The sequence below is a fragment of the Panthera uncia genome, chromosome F2 (genome assembly GCF_023721935.1).
Source record: "Panthera uncia isolate 11264 chromosome F2, Puncia_PCG_1.0, whole genome shotgun sequence".
NCBI lineage: Eukaryota > Metazoa > Chordata > Mammalia > Carnivora > Felidae > Panthera > Panthera uncia.
Window position 1 is genome coordinate 41,627,910 of NC_064812.1, and position 23,530 is coordinate 41,651,439.

At 40.6% G+C, this 23,530-nt stretch overlaps 2 protein-coding genes across 10 annotated transcripts in view; both read right to left on the reverse strand.

The window, feature by feature from the left end:
* DPY19L4 (dpy-19 like 4) overlaps positions 1-7,010 on the reverse strand; it is a 65,028-nt gene extending 58,018 nt beyond the window's left edge. For 3 of the 5 annotated variants that reach the window (XM_049633123.1, XM_049633122.1, XM_049633121.1), the window contains exons 1-2: positions 6,895-7,010; positions 2,579-2,689 (exon numbers count right to left, since the gene is read on the reverse strand). In XM_049633123.1, coding sequence (XP_049489080.1) covers positions 2,579-2,689; positions 6,895-6,910 — 127 coding nt within the window. In that variant the 5' untranslated portion in view covers positions 6,911-7,010. The other 2 variants (XM_049633126.1, XM_049633125.1) reach the window with 1 other exon arrangement.
* Positions 7,011-16,382: 9,372 nt separating this feature from the next.
* Positions 16,383-23,530, reverse strand: part of ESRP1 (epithelial splicing regulatory protein 1) — a 65,096-nt gene continuing 57,948 nt past the window's right edge. For 3 of the 5 annotated variants that reach the window (XM_049633128.1, XM_049633130.1, XM_049633129.1), the window contains one exon: positions 16,384-17,992. Coding sequence is in view for 2 of the 5 variants with exons in the window: in XM_049633129.1 (XP_049489086.1) it covers positions 17,972-17,992 (21 nt within the window). In the remaining 3 variants the exon portion in view is untranslated. Of the gene's footprint in view, positions 17,993-23,530 lie in introns of all 5 variants that reach the window. The other 2 variants (XM_049633132.1, XM_049633131.1) reach the window with 2 other exon arrangements.

A 23,530-nucleotide genomic window follows, 5' to 3' on the forward strand; every position in this document is an offset into this window, starting at 1 on the left:
ATGAAGTGAGAAGAATGACAAGGCATTGTGAGTGTGACATAGCATTACACTGCTAACAGTACATACTTTGACAATACGTCAGAAAGCAGATCATCTGCTTCCAAACTCTGATTGACCAGATAACTGAATCCATGGAAACTGAAACTACTGGATAAGGTGGGGGACTACTGTAAACACAATTTTATTTCTAGATGAGTCTTGGGAAGGTTTAACTACATGTATTTGAGCTTTTGTAGAACCACACTCTATCTTACTTTATCCAACTGAAAGGATTTACTAGGAAATACCTTAATGCATTCATATATTTTAACAAACTATGTGCTGACAGCCATGCCCCTGATTTAGTCATTGCCCTGAGGATTCATCTTAATCAGCCTTTGTTACTCAAAGTATTTCTCAATTTTCTCGATTTTACTAGCTGAAATAGTTCTAACTCAACACTACAAGTCCCAGAAATTTTGGATTCTCTATTTTTCTCTTCCTTCCCGTTTGCAAATAGGCCAAATCTGTTTTAAATTCATCTTTCTTGTAATCAAATGCAGCTGATAACCAAGGCACTCTAGTAACATTCTGTTTTATAATCTTGTTACCTAAAATAATAAAAAAATTTAGTATTAAAATTGTAACTCTTCACAGGAAACAGATACAAATGTTTTGTCACTGCATAACATGGATTATTATTTTTCCAGCTTCCAAAAAATTTTCTTGCTGCTAGCCCCTAAACTAGTTCTGTAGATGACCCACTGCCTTTACCTTATTTGAGAAAAAATATATAAATGTGCCTTCGACTCTTTATGGGCAAGAAGCAATTTGAGAAGGCATTTCAGTCCCTAAGGATGGCATGTTCTCCAAAGCCATCTCCATATATGGTTCAGCAGGATAACAGAAAAGGAAGGACCTCTAGAGGGTGGACTCAAGGACCACACAGAATAATGAAGCTACTCCCAAGGTAAACAACTAGGGCCTAATCAAGAAACATCTCTACACCAGAGTAAGAAGACCTCATATTTATCTTGTAGGATTTCAAAACTGCTATGAACCAGTGGCTGATGTACGTCTCTCACTCTTCCTCTTTCTGAGGAAAGAAAAGTTAACATAGCATAGCAGCTCTACAATTACTTTGCCAAGAAAGGTCTGCTTGCAAGGTAAACTCTGCTGGAACCTGGGAACTTGGATTTCAGGAGGGTTATCACCATTCTCTCATGTTAGTTTACTGTACCTGACCTGTTTGTATAAACAATGTGGTTCATGCTCATTGCTTTCCTTCTGGGAATCTAGTTTGGGTATGTGGTAGGAAAAGGTATGGCGACCAGCTAACAGTAAAAACTGTGCAGGCGAGCCTGGGTGGCTCAGTCGGTTAAGTGTCCAACTTCAGCCCAGGTCACAATCTCACAGTCCGTGAGTTCAAGCCCTGCATCAGGCTCTGCTCTGACAGTGCAGAGCCTGCTTGGGATTCTCTCTCTCACTCTCTCTATGCCCCTCCCCTACTCGCACTCTATCTCAAAATAAATTAAAACACACACACACACACACACACACACACACACACACATACAAATTCTGTGCAGAGCCATTAATGAGCTTCCCTGGTAGACAAAACTTTACAAATGTCACAATTTGATGCTTGAAGGAGTTAGCACATCTTGTGTAACTCCATTAGGAAAGGAATCAGGGAAGCTTATGCCTAGATCTTACAGATTTTAGCCCACAGACCTTTTCCCTTTGCTGATTTTGTTTTGTACTGTTCACTGTAATAAATCACAGCTGTAAATATTCTGAGGCTGCAAGTCCTTCTAGCTCATCACCAAATGGGGGTGGCCTTGGAGACCCCTGACACAGAGCACAAAATTTATCTTTTTAATTCATGGGTCTCTGGACTAGAATGAATCATAGCTGGCCTTGAACAAGACCTTGGGCCTCAAGACTGATGCCATGACCGGGTAAGACTGAGTGTCTTCCTGGGTCAGAGAGGTAGTGAGAGTATTTTGTCTGACGGAGAAAAGCAAATATTTATGACTAAAAGGACAGAATGTGGTAGACTGTTATTATTATTCCCACTTATTTTGTCCTTTCTTATAGAAAGATTATTCATCTCTGCCCACTACCATGTGACTTGCAATGCATCCCTGTAGTCAGAGTATACTTCTCCATCTCATTGTCTGGATTAATTATGTGACTTATGTGACTTGCTTGGGTCAACAGAATGTGACTACAAGTAACGGTGTGCCAATTCAACAGAAACTTTAAGAGACACCGAATGATTCTGCCTGTTCTCCCGTTCTTTTCCTCTGCCATAAGAAAACCATATCCCAAATAGGGGCTGTTCCTTCAAGATACATGAAGCTAAACCAGCCAACCTGCAGCCACAACACGTAACATTAGTCAGAAATAAGTGTCTTTTGTAAGCCAGTGAGATTTAGGGCTTGTTCTACAACAAAACCTATGAAAGCTGACTGCCAACACCATACAATTAATCTCAAAATAGGCATAAACATTTAAAACATTAATATAAAATATACTACCTAATGTATAAAAAAACATTTTTATAGTAGCATGAAAACAAATTTATCTAACTTACGTTTTGGAGCTCTTTCAGGCATTGGAGTATCACGAATTTTCTCTTCTTTGGCAGATTCCTTATTTTCTGAAGACTTCAGCTTTCTTCTCTGGTGCAGTTCTACAGTTGGTCCTTAAAATATTTAAGAAGTTATTGCAACATGTGTATCAAGCTGTTCTAATCTGTAATCCAAACGAATTCACTTTTATTATAATAGGGCAATGAGTCACATAGAGATCTTTTAGTATCAAAGATAACTTTTTTCCACAATTATTTTAGCACTTCTTGAAAAACAATCTTTCATACAAAAAAAAAATTTAGGTTCTGTCTGCCATCTGTGCTTTCAGAGTCCTAGTGATAAATCAACAAGCTCTTCTCCTGAGATAATGTTATTTTCAAAATATCCCAAAATAAGTAAACTCCTTTCTAGAATGACTGGGGAACAAGGTGTTATTTAATACATTAGCATAATATTCTAGTTACCTGAGAATATCACATTCATCATTCAAGGATTAACCATTTTTTAAAATTTGAATATAATAAAATACATTGATCATAAAATTATACTTCATTTTTAAAATAATCCTGCAAGCTCTGCAGAATTTCACAGTGCTGTGGTATTGTCATTGTAATAGATTGTTTTATAGATTTAGGTATTAGAAATAGGCTGAACCTATAAATATCCCTGTATGTGGGAAGTTGTCAGAAAATTTCCCAATATTAGACTACCCCTTCTATGTCTGACAAAAAATGTAAAGCAGAAAGTACCTCCAAACTAGTAAACTAAATTCCAAATGAAACAAGAATTTACTATATTCAACCTAACTACGTTTCCTTCCTAGAATTATCTTATAGAGTCGACTATGACTGTCGTGTAGGTGCAAACTGTCCTCCCAACCTTATAAGATGGTTCAAGAATTTATTTCCTTCTTAACGGAGCAGAGGAGAGTTTTCTTTTCTCTTAGGAATGACTTTAGGCTATGAAATGTGAGCCTAAAAAGACAAGTCACAAAAGGAAAATGAATCAGCTACTGTTGATCAGATGAAGGGCTCTACCTTTACAGTGGAGGGGCACCAGGTTGGCTCAGTCGGAGGAGCAAGTGACTCCTGATCTTGGGGTCATGAGTTTGAACACCATGTGGGGTGCAGATATTACTTAAATAAATAAAACTTTTAAAAATTCCTTTAAAAAAATCCTCGAGCTTTACTGCGGAAAATGAAAAAACAAATACACATTTTCTTAATTTATTTTTTTCTAAATGTCTATACCCAAATGGTGCTTGAACTCATGCCCCTGAGAAACAGAGCTGCATGCTCTTCCAACTGAGTCAGCCAGGTGCCCCTATTGGTTTCTGCTCAGATCATGATGTTCATGGTTCATGCTGACAGCACGGAGCCTGCTTGGGATTCTCCCTCTCTCCCTCTCTCTCAAAATAAATTAAATAAACTAAAAAAAGAATTTGTTTTCCCCTGCTCTGTGATAAAAGAAAAGTTAAAAGCACCCAACAAAGGGCACCTGGGTGGCTCAGTCGGTTAAGCTCTCCCCCACTTGTGCTGTCTCTGTCTCAAAAACATTAGGAACACCTGGGTGGCTCAGTCAAGCATAAAACTTTTTTCTTCTTAAATTCTTAAAACATTTATTCACTTTTCAAAGACAGAGACACAGTGTGAGCAGGGGAGGGGCAGAGACAGAGGGAGACACAGAATCCGAAGCAGGCTCCAGGCTCTGAGCTGTCAGCACAGAGCCCGACGTGGGGCTCAAACCCACAAATCGTGAGATCATGACCTGAGCCGAAGTCAGGCGCTTAACCGAGTGAGCCACCCAGGTGCCCCAAGCATAGAACTCTTGATCTCAGCTCAGGCCATGATCTCATGAACCATGAGCTCTTTGGTCACGGCACAGAGCCTGCTTAAGATTCTTTCCCTCTCTCTCTGCCCTTACATGCACTCTCTCTCAAAATAAACAAATACATATTTTTTTTAAAGTCAAACTAAACGAAAATGATAACATAAAGGGGCACTTAAGTTGGTTAAGTACCCAACTCAGGCTCAGATTACAATCTCACAGTTAGGGAGTTCGAGCCCTGCACCCAGCGTTGTGCTGACAGTGCAATGCAGAGCCTGCCTGGGGTTCTCTCTCGCTCCCTCTCTGTCGGCCCCTCCCCCATGGTTCGTGCACACACTCTCTCTCTCAAAATAAATAAATAAACTTAAAAAATAAAACGAAAATGACAACATAGCCACAAAAATAACCCAATATTTCAGTCTCTGGTCCAGCAACCTTCACATGAGATAGTGAGCAGAGCTACAAATAGGCCAGCAAATGTCCATCCAAACTATTCCACATGAACTGCTGTATTCAAAGTTGTCACTTGTTTGTTCTAACATTTCTTTCAGGAAGCCTTAAGTATGAACAACCTGAGGCTCTACTGCATCAAGAAAGACATTTTTCATAAGATGAGATTCTCAAAATAATGTACTTGGAGTAACAGTGGGACAATGAAAAGGATCCAAGTGAATGTGAATGATAACAAAAAAGGGATCTAGGGAAGATATGGATACAAGTAAAATACACCATGTAGACTAATTTTAAGATAATATGTATTTTGAAAAAATTTAGAGGGCCAAATAAACGTAAGGCACACAAAATAATGCCTAGCACACAGACATGTTTGCTATAAATATCATTACTAGCATTATTTTAATAAATAAGAATATAATTATTCATTGCTGACTATTATATCCCAGCACCTAACATAGTAGGCACCCAAATGTTTACAGAATTGAAAATTTTGTTGAATGAAACTATATTTTAAGAAAACTTCAATCCATTAATTGTTCCATTTAACATGTATTTGCTTACCTGTAATTCTACAATGAAAAATCATTTTTCCTTTTTTATCCCATGAGTAAATTTTACAGAATAGTGTGGTATTGATTTAATTAAGTGTAACTATAATATCCTAAAGCAATTTCTCATTTTGCATGATGCAAACTATTAAAGACTTTTAGTATTGCAGTACTTTTTTCCTGCTTTAGATTAAGCATGAAAGGGCTCATGGAAACATACAAGCTAGCTTATCAACCTACTCCACAGATTTGCAAGTAGTCAGAAAAGGAAAAAAAAATCAAGAAATGTTTTAAACTACTGCAACCAAAAATAAAACCAAGGTAACAAATGGAATTACTTATCCCTTATCAACTACAAACAGCACTGGTTTTGAAGTTGTATATTAGGAAGAGTGTCTTAAATTTAGATCAGCTTTAACACTCTGAAACCTCAAAAAAGAGGAGGCAGATAATGAAGTCAGTGTGAGCATAGAGACAAGGCAGAAAGCCAAAGAGCAATAAACAATTTTTTAAATATCACTTTCCACCGAATTCTTGAAATTCCCTCCTTGCACTCTTGGTTCAATAAAGGTTTAAATCTAAATGAGATCACATTCACAACCGCACTCAAGGAAGTAAAAAGTCATGTTTCCCACCAGGATGCAAAATCTAACCGCTCAGTCAAGCGACACCATCAAATAGATCTGTTCCTGACACTAGCACGGGTATTATGAAGTTGTTATGCCATGAATGCGTCCTGTGATATCTATCACTAGCTGATCAATTCCTCCAACTCCCCAATTATCTCTCATACTTATCATTTTAAATATCACTGAAGAGCTTAATTTTCTTAACATTGGCCCTGTGGGGGCATGGAAAGCTTTCTCCGGCCCACCCACTTTCACCCTCAAAGCACTCGTGGCTTCCTAATCCTCCCAAAATACTTACACCCTTCAGCCTTTACCACCTCCCCCTAACCTGTAAGTGACCAGGCCTTCTTCAGTTTCCCCTCCCCAACCCCCGCCTCTTTCTACACCCTAGGCGTGCGGCTCCTCTCGCCCTGTGACTTCATATTTATCAGCGTCCACAGACCTCTGAAGAGGGCACTCAGAATGAGGGGCATTTGGTTAAACACTCTCACTTTCAAATATGCACTCAGTGCCCAAGCCTCCATCTTCTAAACCAAACTATGCTCCCCACCCCATTAATTATCTACTAGTGGCCTCCCCTCTCAAGCACTCCTCCCACCCCCAGCTTTTTCTCTACCAGCCCGATTCCCAACTTTAAGCTCCACCTTTGCTTCCCACTGAGGCGGACAAAACTTCAGGCCACTCACTTCGCTCCCAAATGTCCCCGCGCCGCCGCCACCCCGCTTCTTCCCGCCCCCCACCCCGCGCGGCCGCGGCCACTGACCGCCCGCAGCCCAGGCCTCTGGGCCCCTCGCGCCCCCGCCCCTCTTTCCCGCGACCACGAGCGACAGTTGGCGCGCTGGACCCCGGGGCCGTCACCTTCTTCCTCCGCCATCGTCTCCGCGGAGGTCCGGGCGCCCCTCAGGCTCCCGCGCGGCCCGGAGTCGCCGGTCCTCAGCGTCGCCGAGCCCCTCGGCAGCCCCAGGACAGCTCCCGGCCGCCGCGCCCCCACTTCCTGACCCGCCCCCCTCCGGTGTCGCCGCCAACCGCGTCTCCCCGGGCTGCCCGGGAACCAGAGAGCCGGGAGCGAAGGGCAGCCGGAGCGTTTTGCGGGCGTGCCTGGGCCTGCGCGGGCAGGAAGGGGAGTCGCCGCGGGTGGCACCGCCCACAGCCCTCGCTCCGGGCCCGCTCCAGCAGTTTGCCGAAGCCCCTCCCTTCGCCCGCCCCTTCCGAAAGGTGGGAGCGCAGGGGGCTGGCCGAGGCTTTTGTCTTCCGACTCAGTCGGAGAATAGCGTCGGCCACATCTTCCAGATCCGAACCCCGTCCGCGCCCCATTTTACAGAGAGGAAGCTGAGGCCCCCGAGATGGACTGGAGGCCATCTGGAAGCCAGGGCTCCGAAGTCCTCTCGGTACCTGCGTGCCGGGTGATTTCAGGCAGCGGTAAAACGCTCTGGATGGCGCTTCGGTGTAGTAGGCCACGTGCTCATTACAAGAAAGCTTGTGCTTGGAACTTTGTTTTTAACTCCCCAAACTGGTTGGACAAATGCATTTGCGTTTCAGGATATTTAAAGAAACAGTAATACGATGGTCAGTGGGAGGAGCGGATACATTCAGATATTCCACAGCAGCCGAACATAGTTTTAACTTGTTACGCTGTTTATATCTTTGCTTGTATTACGGCTGGCATTCTCCAACAAATGCCAGGAACTTTCCCCCAACAATACCCAGAAGTAGATTTAGATGAGAAAATGCTCATTTTAGAGCGAGAGAAAGAAGCACAAGAACTCACTGAAGTCATGGGGTAATTATGAACATCCCATTTATAGCAGGCATGAAGATTCGCCTAAGAGCGCCTTTGTCAAGTTAGGATATTTGGAGAGAAGCTATCGTTTTTCAGTGCTGTGCAAAAACGGTTCCAAGAACTCTTTTTATGGCTTTGGTTGCCTATACATAAGTCTTGCCCTTAAACAACACTGGACCAGGAGTTAGAAACGCGGTGGAGGTTGCCAGTGGACCAGAAAAGACCCAGATCAAAGGACAGAGAACAAAATGTATGGTCCTTGAAAGCCTGAAGCTATGGCAGGGCCCATGCCATGGACAGCAGATACCAGAGCGCTCTCCTTATTAGATGAGCTTCATTGCAAGAGTTCCATCTCATGGAAAAACAGTTTTTCTGAGAGTCTTGAGGTGATGATGACCATTCTTCCTATAGTTCCTTCATAATCATCTCAAGGTGACTGATGGGCTTAATTACAAATGTGCCTGCTCTAAACAGTAGTGGATAGAAAGGAAAAACAGCTTCTTAAAATGAAATGAAAATATGAAAGAACAAAGATCATTATTCAATCTTTAGATAGATAACCAGTGGAATCATGATTGTGTTTGTTTCCTAGTAGAAACATTGTTCTTCCCTTGAACCCTAAAACCTCCACATAAGGATAATGAGAATGGAGCATTCTATTTCCCCTCCATCTCTCATTTTGCTTTGAGAGAAATGGACCATTTTGTATTCAAAATATATACATAATCTGAAAAGATAGAACCCAAACTGCTTAAGATATTGCCTTGCAGTAGGCATTATATCTGAGTTTTCAGAAGGCCAATCCATTATTCTCTAATACCAGCTGCTTCCAGATGGCAATGGGCATGGGTATGGATGCATGGTCCAAAGATCACTTCGAGTTCAAGCCCCGCATCATCAGCCTGCTTAGGATTCTCTCTCTCTCTCTCTCTCTCTCTCTCTCTCTCTCTCCCCCCCCCCCCCTGCCTCCTCCTCTGTCTCTCTGCCCCTCCCCTGCTCATGAGCACACTCTCTCCCTCTTTTTCAAAATAAATGAACTTAAAAAAAAAAAAGCCCCCAAGAACTTAGCTACTTGAAATCAGATACAGGCAAAGTCTATTTCATCAACATTCTTCTGTCAAATGCTTCATCTTATTATTAGGAACAGAACAGAAATAGAAAATCCTTGTGTAAGTTCAGCTTTTCCTCTCCTAAAGATACGGAATTTTGTTTTTATTATATAATAAAGTCTCAACTGCACATTGGTTAACAACATGTTTATATTATTCTCAAACACCATCTCCTTTGTGACCTCTTAACCAAATGGGATCAATTCATTTTTGAAACAGGTAGCACCCTGACCACAGTTATATTCTGGCTTGTATTTTGGTCATGTTTGATCCCCATACTTTCAACTCTTTGAAAACACTTTGTAGACAAATATTTTGGGAATTGACTTAAAAGTTGTTGATAATAGCAAGTATTAGCTGTGGGTGTGACTTAGAAGACCAACATAAATTGTGTATTCTACACTATCCATGAGAACTATCTCTTGATTTGAAGCTGTTTTGTTCACTAGTTCTGATTGTGATTTTGGATTAGTGTGAAATTTTACCCCCTGTACCTCTTCATTAAAAGGGAGTCAGGGTTGAGGTGCCTGTGTGGCTCAGTTGGTTAAGCATCTGACTTCGGTTCAGGTCATGATCTCGCAGTTCATGAGTTCAAGCCCCGCATCGGGCTCTGTGCTGACAGCTCAGAGCCTGGAGCCTGCTTCGGATTCTGTGTCTCCCTCTTTCTGTGCTGCTCCCTTGTTTGTGCCCTGTCTCTGTCTCTCTCTCTCTGTCTCTCAAAAATAAACATTAAAAAAACTTTTTTTAAAAGGAAAGGGAATCAGGGTTACACTCTCAGTTGCTCCTCAGTTGTTTCTCACAGAGGCCTCACTTATTCCTCATTGTTTGAAGCTGTGCTTCCATGCCTCCTGAATACATTTTCTCTTTTGTCAGTCATTGTAAGGATTTGCTGTCTTCCTCTTCCACTGATCAGGAGGGCTACAATCATGCAAACCAACAGAGTCAAACTGTGAACGCTATAGTCCTCCCAAGGGAGATACATTAAACAATCTATATTACATTTAAATATTTTTTGTGGCACCTGGGTGGCTCAGTAGGTTCAGCATCCGACTTTCAATTTCAGCACAGTTCATGATCTCAGGGTTGTGGGATTGAGCCCTGTGTCGAGTCCTGTGTTGAGCCCTACATCAGGCCCTGTGCTGACCACGGAACCTGCTTGGGATTCTCTCTTTCCCTCTGCCCCTCTCCCACACTCATGTGCATACTCTTGCTCTCCCGAAAATAAAATAAGTAAATAAATATATATTTTCAAAATTTTATTTATTTTGAGAGAGAGAGAGAGAGAGAGGGAATAAGTAGGGGAGGGGCAGAGAGAGAGAGAATCCCAAGCAAGCATTGCACTGTCAGCGCAGAACCCTATGTGGAGCTCCAACTCACAAACCATGGGATCATGGCCTGAGCTGGAACCAACAGCTGGCTGCCTAACTGAGCCTCCCAGGTGTTCCAAAGTAAGTAAATATTTTTTAACTAGATATCTTAGGACATTTTCTAAACTTCAGTTTTTTCTAGTGTTAAAACTCCTCTAGAAACAGATTTTTGACCAAATTGGTCATATGAAAGAATACTCATAAATTAAAGCAAAACATTATTGGCATTTAGTGGTCTATTACTGAAGATTTCCCCAGCAAACTTCTCTTTTGGTAGACACAGTTTGCTGACTTTGTACCAAGATCCATTCCTCTTTTCTTTCAGATAGTATGCTCTCTAAATATTTGTGAAATTGAATTATATATTAAAGGCGCCAGATAAAATGCAGAACACTTTTGTATAACTATGTCTCATGTATTATTTGGGCCATATTTAATAAAAATTATCTATTTATTTGAAATTCCCATTTAATTATCTGATTTTTTTTTTTATTCAGTTTGACTTGGTGTTTTGTTTGTTTCCACTAATTCCAGTAGCCCTATTTACATGGATTGAGACGGCCCCATTTGAAGCCATCTAGCATTGACTGCTTTCAGGCCTCTGGGAACGTGTAATTAACAGATTAAATTCTTTCTTATGATAGAGGGAAGGCAGTTAGATAGCAGGTGGACTCTGAGTACCTCAATTGAACTAATTCAGAAAAAAAAAAAAAAGAAAAATCTGTCATTTCTAAAGTCCCAGCACATGAAGTTGCTCTGCTGTTTTGCCATCCTGGCTCAGGCCAGACCTGGATGGGCCTAGTCCAGTCCTGGAGCTACCACTGAACTACTTCTCAAACAGCCAGTGCAGATGATTTACCAGGCATCTCAAGACCTGCTCTGCTGGGCACTAATCACACTTCCAAATTATACGTATCTTAAATCGAAAAGAGCACAATGATTTTGTGGGGGAAACTGTTTCTCTTCAAAAATATGACTCAGTTGGGGCACCCAAGTGGCTCAGTCAGTTAAGTAGCCGACTCTTGGTTTCGGCTCGGGTCATGGGCTCCCGGATTCATGGGTTCGAGCCCCGCATCGGGCTCTGCGCTACCAGTGCAGAGCCTGCTCGGGATTCTCTCTCTCTCCCTCTCTCTCTGCCCCTCCCCCACTCTTACTGTCTCTGTCTCTCTGAAAATAAATGAATAAACTTAAAAAAAAAATTTAAAAAAACAACAAAATTATGACTTAGCAACATAACAATTCATGTGTAATAGAGAAATTGCCAAAACATTTATTTATTTTTTTAATTTGTTAAATGTTTGCTTATTTTGGAGTGAGAGAGACAGAGACAGAGCATGAGTGGGGGAGGGGCAGAGAGAGAGGGAGACCTAAAATCCGAAGTAGGCTCCAGGCTCTGAGCTGTCAGCACAGAGCCCGATGCGATGCGGGGCTCATTGAACTCACCAGAACCGTGAGATCATGAACTGAGCCGAAGTCGGACGCTTAACCAACTGAGCCACCGAGGTGACCCTATATTTTTAAGTACCGTGAAGAAATCAATTATGACATGATTTAAATACAAATATATTTTTAAAATCCTATTGGAATCCTGAATAAACACTCTGGCTGACAATAGGACTCTGAAGATCCAGTAGCACTATATGTCCAGTAGATGGCAGACGCAGCTGAAAATGTCATGTTTAGGTAAATTTTAAACAAAACTCACTTTGGATGTGTACTTTGGATGTGTACTTTGGATGTGTACAATGTACAAAGTGACTCTCTGAATTTGTACTTCAAAATAAAAAGCATACCATTAATAACTGCATTAATACTGACGTCTAAACATTTTTAATGGTGCTAAAGAAAAACAATTTTTACTGTTTTGCAACATTTTATTTTTTTAATGTTTACTTATTTTTGAGAGAGAGAGAGAGAGAGAGAGAGTGTGTGTGTGTGTGTGTGTGTGTGTGAACAGGGGACGGGCAGAGAGAGGGGGGACAGAGGATCCAAAGCAGGCTCCATGCCGACAGCAGAGAGTACTCGAACCCACAAACTGTGGGACCTGAGCCGAAGTCAGATGCTTACCTGACTGAGCCACCAGGTGCCGCTGTTTAGCAACACTTCAATTTATAAAAATTCTTAAAACTGTATAGAATTACTTTTTTAAAAAAAGAATCACATTAGTTTTCCTCTTTAGGAATGAACATAAACTTTTTCATTCAACAGTTATTGTGTACATATTTCAAAACTGGCTAGTCACTAACGATACACTGGGAAGATACACAGTGCCTCGATGAAAGTTACAATTTAGGCAGTTGATCTCAGTGAATCAGAAAAGACCTCCCTGAGAAAAATATTTCTGAGTAGTAGTTAGTGAAAAGAGGAATAACAGAGGGAGGGGGAAAAGGTATTTCAGACAAAACCCACAAAAAGCTAGAAAAAACAACAAAATGTAGCACACGAGGGGAAGAGTGCCCTGAAAAAAAAAAGGCTCAAGAAGTAGCAGGAGGCATCCCATGCAATACCATGCAGTCATACATGTGTCGATTTTTTCCAATAGCAAATGGGAACATTTAATCAAAAGATTTTAACGGGGCACCTGGATGGCTCGGTTGGTTTTTTCTTGGTTAAAGACTCTGGGTTTTGGCTCAGGTCATGGTCTCATGGTTTGTGAGTTCGAGCCCCGTATTGGGCTCCACACTGTCAGTGTGGAGCCTGCTTGGAATTTTCTCTCTTTCCCTCTGTCTCTGCTGCTCCCCTGCTCATGCTCTCTCTCTCTCTCTCTCTCTTAAAATAAATAAATAAACTTAAAAAATTATTTATTAAAGATTTTAGGAATATATAATCATTGTGTGTTATCACACACATACAAAAAATAAAGATGCCAGGAGGAACCTGTTGGAGGCGACGGATGTTTGTGACATCAGTTGTGGTGAGTGTGTACTTAATTCCAAACTCATCCAAGTTGTGTACATTAAATATGTACAGCTCTTGTATCTCAATCATACCTCAATAAGTGCTTTTCTAAGGAACATGTAATCAGATCTGTGTTTATTTATTTTTAATGTTGATTTTTGAGAGATAGAGCATGAGAGGGGGAGGGGCAGAGATAAAGGGACACACAGAATGTGAAGCAGGCTCCAGGCTCTGAGCTGTCAGCACAGAGCCCGATGCGGGGCTCGAACTCACAAAGAGAGATCATGACCTGAGCTGCAGCTGAACACTTAACTGAGCCATGCAGGTGCCCCAGATCTGTGTTAATTTAAAAGGTGTTTTTTTTTTTTTTAAAAACATTCTGCCAAGAGAGGAAAGCAGAATTTGATGCAAGGACTCCAGTATTGAGGCAAAAACACGTGAAAGAGGAAGTTAAAGAATGACTTTTTTTTTTTAACGTTTATTTATTTTTGAGACAGAGAGAGACAGAGCATGAACGGGGGAGGGTCAGAGAAAGAGGAAAACACAGAATCTAAAACAGGCTCCAGGCTCTGAGCAGTCAGCACAGAGCCCGACGCGGGGCTCAAACTCACGGACTGCTAGATCATGACCTGAGCCGAAGTCGGCCGCTTAACCGACTGAGCCACCCAGGTGCCCCAATGTTTGTTTATTTTTGAGAGAGAGAGTGTGTGTGAGCAGGACAGGGGCAGAGAAAGAAGGGGTAAAGTATCCAAAGTGGGCTCCGTTCGGACAGTAGCGAGTCCCATGTGGGGTTCAAACTCACAAACTGTGAGATCATGATCTGAGCCACAGTCAGGTGCTCAACTGACTAAGCCTCCCAGGTGCCTGGGTATTTAATTCTACTATCATACAGGTTTCAGTTATAAAACACTAGCTCAAACTCAAGTGTGCAACCAGCAGCTTTGTTACCATTTACATTCACTTTTAGAACACCAACAATAGGCAGCTACGAATTCAGCTGCTGAATTAATGCATTGCTGGCAATAAAATAAAAAGGCAGACCAAAGGGGGTAAAAAGGTGGACCAAAGGAACATTACGAAGCCCTACTTTGTGACACTGTAAACAATGAACTGTGTTTGTGCAGTGCTAGGAAAAAGCCAAAGTGGATAAAGGAGCAACTATGAGAGTAGTAACCCTATCAACCAGTCTCCAAATCTCACTTAATTTTTCAGATCCCTTCCTTTACTTTCTGTGCAACCATGAAGTTTTTTTACTTGACCTATGCTTCAATTTCCTAGTCTATTAATAATAGTTGTACCTACTATAATAGGTTATTGTGAAGATTCATTTAACCAATATAATGCTTATTATCATTAACAAAATGTGTTCTCAGTGATTGTTTTGTTGTAGTTTATGGTATACTCTTCCAATATAATGAGTCCTAGCTTGGTTTTTGGCTTTAAATATCCCTCCACATTCCACATAATGGAATTGTGCTGAATCACATTGAAATAAAGACAAAAGTGAGGTCTAAGCTTGGGCAAGTCAAGTAGTTTGCTTCTGAACCTTTTTTCCTTAGGTTCACGCCTTGGGATCTTGGCTTTCACGAATTCGCTCAAGACAAAGGAAGCAGTAAAAATGAAAAAAACCAGTTTTCTCCCTATGGCACCCATTTAGTGGTCTTACTTGCGAATTTCATCCCGGTGGCCTTCTGGTCTTGAGTGTAGATCATCTCCTGCCTAGTCTGTTTCCTTGTATTAGCACATAGACTATAACATGAATAGATCATAGATTAGATCCAACCTTGAACCAAAGACATCCATAAACAGATGTCTTCAGTTCGTCTTCTACTCTTTTCATCAAGAACAGCACCTCCTACAGTGGCTCAATTTAAAAAAAATATTTAATGTTTATTTTTGAGAGAGAGACAAAGTGCGAGTGGGGAAGGGGCAGAGTGAGAGAGGGAGCAGGCCGGAGCAGGCCTGGAGTTCCTAATTGTTGAAGCTGGCTAAAGGGTACAAAGTGTTCATCATTCTACTTTTGCAGGTTACCCACCCCTTCCAACCACCGCTGGGGAAAGCAGGGAAAGGAAGAGAAATTGTGTAATCAACTATGATCCTAAAAGATGAACCTTTAAGGTATTTTATATATTCTGGTCCTCTTTGCCCTCATCTTGTCTTCCTTCCCTTACTCAGTTCGACATCCTATTTTTCTTTTCTGCCATGCGAACGGCAGCTACACGTGGGACAATTTCAAGGAGGTAAACAGACAAATAAGTTCAGCACAGGCAACTTTGTTTTTGAAGGCAGGGAATAGACTGGGCAATGTCAAATGCCTGCCAGAGATCATGAACATGGGTCAGAATCTCAGCTTGTCTAGAGAACTCTACCACCTCCTTACAGATGATGCCAGACACACCCAAAGGTGAAGTACAAACCTGAAAGCAACAGCTCCATTTTTGTAAATGATATTGGCAAGGACTGGGACTTTCCCACGTGAACTAAACTTCATTCGGTGAATGCTTAATAAGGGCTAATTGAGTGAATAGAAATGTGCTAAACAGAGGGAAATAGAGGCATACTTCCTGTCCACAAGGTTATAACCTAAATTCAGAACTGATACACTTGAGCTCTGTAACAAGATTATATATGTCAAGTGATACTGACAATATATACAGCTCTGAAGTAGCACCACTCAGGAAAGACTTGAAGAATGGATAGAATTTGGTTTGAAGGGGTGCCCTGGTGGCTCAATTAAGAGTCTCCAATTTCGGCCCAGGTCATGATCTCACGATTCTTATGAGATGGAGCCCCGAGATGGGCTCTGCGCCGATAGCAAGGATCCTGCTTGAGATTCTCTCTTCCCCTCCCCTGCTCTCACGTGTGCACACACATGCTCTCAAAATAAACGTTAAAAAAATTTTTTTAACGTTTATTTTTGAAGGAGAGAGAGAGAAAGTGAGAGTGAGTGGGGGAGGGGCAGAGAGCGAGAGGGAGACACAGAATCCGGAGCGGGCTCCAGGCTCTAAGTGGTCAGCACAGTGCATGACACAGGGCTTGAACTCACTAACTGTGAGATCATGACACCTGAGCCAAAGTCGGAGGCTTAACCTCCTGAGCCATCCAGGTGCCCCTAAGCATTTTTTTTTTAAGTTTATTTATTTAGAGAGAGAGAGTGCGAGCAAATCCTTATAGCAAACTTAGGGAAAAACCTTACCACCTCAGGAAAAGATGGCTTACCCACACCCTTTCCATGACCCTAACCGTTTCAGAAATAAAAAAGAACACACACTTTGAGATTAGACAGGCATGTTTTATTATCAAATGTAACAATTCTATGAAAACTCTCAGTAGTATTGTAGTTAAGTATTACTATCTTTAAGGCTTTCAGAGCTTTGGGCAGACAGCATCTTAAGGCATCAAGTATAAACAACTCTTTTTCTGATCCTAAGTGCCAGTTGTCACCAGTTTTCACACAAAAAGGTTTTTTGTTTTTTCTTTTTTCCTACTGCAGTTAAAGGGCCATTGCTGGTCAAGTGAAGAGGGAAGGTTTGGCTCTCCATTCAAGGTGTTAATCAAAGTAATGCAAAGTAAATAAAAAATAGCAGCCACATAAATCTGCATGGCATTGCATCCAAGCCAAGGACAATAGGAGGAACTTAAAGACACATGTGCACTTACTTAATCAAATCCTGTTTTCCTCTTTGGAGTTCCATGAGGCAGCAGTACTAGCTAGCTAGTGTCTAATATTGCACTTTTGTAGCATACACACAGCTAAACACATAGTGCTAAACGCTGACAGCATCAGTAACTGCTCTAACCGCTTCAGTGTTTACCTCTCAGTCCAGCATGCTGACTCTAATCCTATGCTTTTAAAAGTTTTAATTATTTGACAGGTAAGGCATTAGAGAGAAAGGTTTAAGGCTATATCTTAATATATACAAGCATTCACTTCAGTTAGTATATTGCTTTCTAGAATACACTGTTCAAATATTCTCATTTTGCGATATTAAAAACTATGGAATAGCTCTTATTAAAGTCCAAACCATCAGTAATGGGAAAAGTACAATATAAAATAATACATTTGAAGCCACAATGTTCAGTTACAGTTTAAACTAGAAATTACTAGCTACACATAGCTGCTTCATTTTTGGTTTTGCATTTTGGCCCCTAGTTCATTATTTACAACTGGTACCTGCTGAGAAAAAAGATGCAACTTTTAAGCCATGTATGTTTTGCAGTGGGTGTACAGTATCTTCTGATTTATCCCCAAGGTGTTTTAAAAATCATTTTCATTCGTTTTTAACTGTAAGACACCATGATGGCCAAGATAGTGGGAGAATAGTTTTATTCCTTAAGTTTGTGACTCAAGTATTCCAAGATCTTATTCTTGAATTACTTAGTAAGAGGGCACACTCGTGCAGAAGATAGGGAGATGGAGATAGAAAAATGGAAACACACAAATGAAGCTTCCACAACAGAGTTCCTGATGGAGACGGTAGACACTAGTATTTTTTGTCCAAGACTTAAAACTTAGGAAACAACTATGATGCCACGTTAGCTGGAAGTATTAGAGTCACTCAATTTCCAATTCACATTTTAAATGCCTATTTGCAATCAGCAAGGAGCCAGGCATGCTGCTTGCTAGAAGGATTTGGCTTCATTGGCTCAATTTTTTTCCTCTACCAAAAGATAGGGCACAGGCCCACGGTCCAATCACGTTTGCTGAAAATACTGCAGCCTGAGTGTAGACAAACTTCCCCTGAAGTTGCTAGAAGTGGACATATCTGACGGTTTCGGGATCACCATACATCTTTCAAACACTGAAAAAAACAACACAAGACAATAAAAGGAAATATTACAGTCTCTAAATTGTCAATTATTGGCAGCTATAATAAAACGATTTCGAATTACAAAAGGCCCCCCCCCCCCCCCAAAAAAAAAAGCCTTACGGGAGTCCACAATTTTATTTTACACATAGTTGGGATTCCTTTTTTCTTTTTCTTTTTTTTACATTTTTATTTATTTTTGAGACAGAGAGACAGCATGAACGGGGGAGGGTCAGAGAGAGGGAGACACAGAATCCAAAGCAGGCTCCAGGCTCCAAGCTGTCAGCACAGAGCCTGATGCGGGGCTCGAACTCACGGACCGCGAGATCATGACCTGAGCCGAAGTTGGTCGCTTAACCGACTGAGCCACCCAGGCGCCCTCCTTTTTTTTTTCCTTTTTTCTTTTTAATGTTTTATTTATTTTTGAGACAGAGACAGAGCATGAGCAGAGGAGGAGCAGAGAGAAAGGGAGACACAGAATCCGAAGCTGTTATTTTACACATAGTTGGGATTTCTACAGCAAGTTCTCAAGGAGCAGTGTTGGCAGATGAAATTTATGTGGTAACTGGCATTCCCACAGCTCCCTCCCTTGTGTTACCATGTGTTGATGATGTGTATGTTTGCACCTCCATACTTTACTCAGCTCCTTTGTGGAGTGACTATTTTACAATGTCTATACATACAGACATTCCTCAGTCTGGGTTCTCAAGTTACAACAGCATTTTTTTGTTTTGTTGTGTTTTTAATTTTTATTTGGAAGAGAGAGAGAGAGAGATAGAGCGTGCGTGCACACATGCAAGCTGGGGAGAGGGACACAGGGAGAGAGAGAGAAACCACAAGCAGACTCTATGCTCAGCACAGAGCCTGACATGGGGCTCGATCCCATGACCCTGGGATCACAACCTGAGCTGAAATCAAGAGCTCAACTGACTGAGCCACTCAGGCACCCCATCATAGCAATTCTTCTGATATTAAGAGGCTTGATACCATTATTAAAACCATTAAGACAATTTTTGAAAATTAAAGTCTAGTATAATTTCAAATATGAAACAAAAATATTTGAGTCAATAAGAAGCAACGAGGCATGACATTACAGGAAACATCAACTCTTTCAGTGAACAGTTGAGACAACCTTTATGTGCATTCATCTGTACAACCATCCTATAAAGATTACCATGCTATCCCCATCATACAGATGGAGAAACGGAGGCACAGAGCAGTTAAAGTAGTCATCGGCAGGTCCAGAATTTGAACACAAATTGGTTCTGTTATGCTATTTCACTTATACACCACACAAAAACATACATATATACATTTATTGTGTGAGAGAGAGAGATAGGCGGAGAGAGGGGGAGAGAGAGAAAACAAAGCAGGCTGTGCACCATCAGCACAGAGCCTGACGCGGGACTCGAATTCACGAGCTGCAAGATCATGACCTGAGTAAAATCAAGAGTTGGTTGCCCGACTGACCGAGCCACCCAGGTGCCCCACCACACAAAAACTTTAAAGTGAAAACTTTTGGCATTGTGCATGCTTTCACAAGTAGATGAGAAACTGGACCGCAGATAGACATAAAAATGGTTCTTCAGAGTCCAGATCTGTTCATATGGCCAGTTTGAAATCATGGTCAAGGTTAGATTTACTTTAATAATAGACTCTAAAATTGATACAAATTTAGAATCAGGTATTTATAAAACAGGGAAATACTTGTTAGAAATCATTCTTAAAATGTGGTTTACAAAGTGACTGTAATTTAGTACTTAGTGTAAAACACAGGACATGCAAGTTTCCCCTTGGTTACTAAGTACAAATAAAATCTCTATCAATGATCTACCAACACAGTTGTCCAAGATCTACTATATTCTTCTTTTGGCAATAGCATCTGAATTGTCCTTAAATAACTGACTGTCCCATGACCTAGTCTTAAGCCCATAATGAAGCAACTTTACAACGGAACCCAACAAGTGACACAGACATGGCCAATCAGAGCCCTGCATGTTCCTGGCCACAGTGCTTTCTGAAATGGACCTAAGCCAGGCCAAATAACCTCAATTCCTGGCCTGCTTCTGGATTTAAGATGGAAGGATGTAAGCCAAGAGTTGCTGGAGGTACCCTACAGAGACAGTTTGGAAAGAGCAAGCCCTTGGATCCAGTCAAGTCAGTCAAACATGGGCCTGTTATCAGTCAATAAATAAAACCTTTCCCATTCCCAGCTCATATTATCATTCTAATAAGAAACCAATGTAGATGCTGAAAATTATACCTTCATATTCTGTGAAAATGTAGAAAAGTCTGAAAAAAATGAAAAGTTTAGCTTTCTCAAGCCTGTTTTTTTTTTTCAGCTTATTTTGAGAGAGAAAAGCAAGAAAGAGTGCACGTGCATATGGAAGGGGCAGACAGAGAATCCCAAGCAGGCTCTACACCCTCAGTGTGGAGCCTGATATGGGTCTTGAAGTCCCTGAGCTGAAGTCAGATGCTTGACTGAGCGACCCACTCACCTCTGAAGCCTGCCCTTTTTTTTTTTTTTTTTTAGTGTTTATTCACTTTTAAGACACAGAACATGAGCAGGGGAGGGGCAGAGAGAGAGGGGGACACAGAATCCGAAGCAGGCTCTAGGCCCTGAGCTGTCAGCACAGAACCTGATTCGGAGCTCGAACTAACAAACTGTGACATCATGACCTGAGTGGAAGTCGGACGCTCAGCTGACTGAGCCACCCAGGTGCCCTTTGCTTTTTAATCCCAGTAGTATCCAATGGAACTTTAGTGTTTAGTAATCAAACTTTAGACTTCAAGCTGTTAACAAAAGACAAACCCCACAAAACCTTCAACTCCCCCTCAAAAAAACAAAAACCCCCAAAACAAACAAAAAACAACCAATGTTTCCTATTTTCCCTTAGCTGCAGAAAAAAGTAAAAGTACAAAGAAACTATTATGCAAAGACAATTTTGAAGTTACAACTGCAAATATTCACAAATCTCTTTCCTTTCCAGTAAGATCTGTGTTAAAAAATGTTTTATTTTGTACACGGACATTGAAAGTACCATGTACAAAGAAATCATTTAAGAAAGCTGGATTTCACCAACTGGGGTTACGTCTTATGGAATGAAGCTAAACCCCTTAAAAACCCTGCAATTCTGATTAGTTGTAATATTTTATTTCCTTGTAGTAATTTTGACATCTCTTTTCTAAAAAAACTGTCATTTGTGAGATTTCTTTGTTAGGACAAAGAAATAGTTTCTTTTTCCTTATATAATAGGTAAGATAAAACCCATAACTCAGATTCTTTAATCAAAGAAAAATGTTTTGATAGCATTTTTGTCACTTAAATCACTAATCGGCATTTAGGTAGCTGTTGCTGCCCACTATTATAAATACTAGCTGAAAGAGAAAGAAAGTAAAATCTTGTTTCATTTTAAAATCTCATTTACCCAAGAAACATCTTGAATATTTTGGCCAGAAACTAAAATATTAGTCACTATATTGGTCCAAGCAAATAATTATATAATACAAAAGACATATCATTTTTTAAAAATTTAAATCGCAGTTAACATATAGTGTAATAATAATTTCAGAAATAGAATTTAGTGATTCATTAGTTACATACGACACCCAGTGCTCATCCCATCTCAAATCCTCCTTAATGCCCATCACCCATTTAGTCCATCCCCCACCTCCCACCCCACCAGCAACTCTCAGTTTGTTCTCTATATTTGAGTCTTTTATGGTTTATCTCCCTGTTTTTATATTATTTTTGCTTCCTTTCCTTTATGTTCATCTGTTTGTATCTTAAATTCATCATAGGAGTGAAATCATGTTTGTCGTTCTCTGACTTATTTTACTTAGCATAATACACTCTAGTTCCATCTGTGTTGTTGCAAATGGCCAGATTTCATTCTTTTTGATCACCGAGTAATATTCCAGTACACACACACACACACACACACACACACACACACACACACAGCCCATCTTTTTTATCCATTCATCAGTCGATGGACATTTGAGCTCTTTCCATAATTTGGCTATTGTTGATAGTGCAAGACAGATAATTTTCGAACTACAAAGTAATCTAAACTATATACTTAAGAGGCCAGGTATAAAAGATACTCTCCAAATGAAAGCTGCATGGTTTTTGTTTGATTGTTGGATATTCTTTTGTTTTTTCTTAAAACCTAGCTGTTGTGAAAATACCAGGCTTAACACATCACAAGAACTTCCAAAAATACCCAGTATAGACAAAAGTTCTCACAAAAAAGCAAAGGAAAATGTTAACACTTCATCTTGGACCTCCCTGCCTCTAGAACTGTGAGAAATTAGAGGTTTGTTATTTATAAAACACCCAGTCCATGGAATTGTGTTACGGCAGCCAGAATGAACTAAGACATTCAGCAAATGATCAAGATTACACCGCTAGTAATGTTATGTAGGTAATAGCATCCCAGATATTATGTGATAGGATGCGCACTTTACCTCCATGGTATTATTCTTTCCCAATACCCATTACCCCAGTATTATTGCCAAAAAAACATCTAACAAATTCAAAATCAAGGATAGCCCACAAAATACCTCAAAAGCAGAATACCTCAAAACTGTCAAGGTCATGAAAAATAAGCAAAGACTGAGCAACTAACATGGACTAGAGGATACTAAGGAGACAGGCCAAATAACTGCAACATGGATTCATAGATTGGATCATGGAACTAGATCATGGAAATGAAAAAGAACATTAATGGAAAAATTGGTGAAATCTGAACAATGTCTGGAGCATAGATAATAGTCATCAACATTGCTTCTGTATTGATTATTATAATCATAGAAATAAAGTAGTTATTTGTCTATATGCATAACTTTATAGTTTGTAAAACTTGCTTATGCTCATTAACCCACCTGATTCTTACCTAGAAAAGTTGAGTCACATATGAAGAAGTGATGTTATGTGCATTTTACAGAATAGGGAAATGTTACCTCTGAAGAACTGTCTCTCCATATGTATGCAAAATATGTTTATAGCTAAGCATTTGTTGACAAATTTATGAGCTGGTCCTGCCCCCCCCCCCCCAACACACTAGGAGAGTTACACTTGGAGCTTATGGTGAGGGAGTTGGGGGTACAAACAAGAACTCTGGCCTTTTGAGGAGGCATTTTTTTCCAGACAGCCATCAAACCTCCTTCCCAAGAGGGCATCTTCAACAGCTTGTGAGCAGTCGTTGGGGATCTTTTATGATAAAAAAAAGAGGCATACCTAGAGTAATTCTTGGGTTAGCTGACAAATGTTGGCTATACAAGAAGGCAGAATACTGAAACTTCTTTATCAGACCTTATCATGGGCTTTGGCTACCTTTATCTGACTCCATAACCAGTAATGGCATCATGCTTTCAATAAATTTTTCAAGTACTGTTACTAGTTTCCTGTCATTGCTGTAAAAAATAATGTAATTTGATGACTTAAAACAGAAACTTCTCTCACATATCTGGCAGCCAGAAATCAAGGTGTCAGCCAGGATGTACATCCTCCAGAGGCCCTAGGGAACA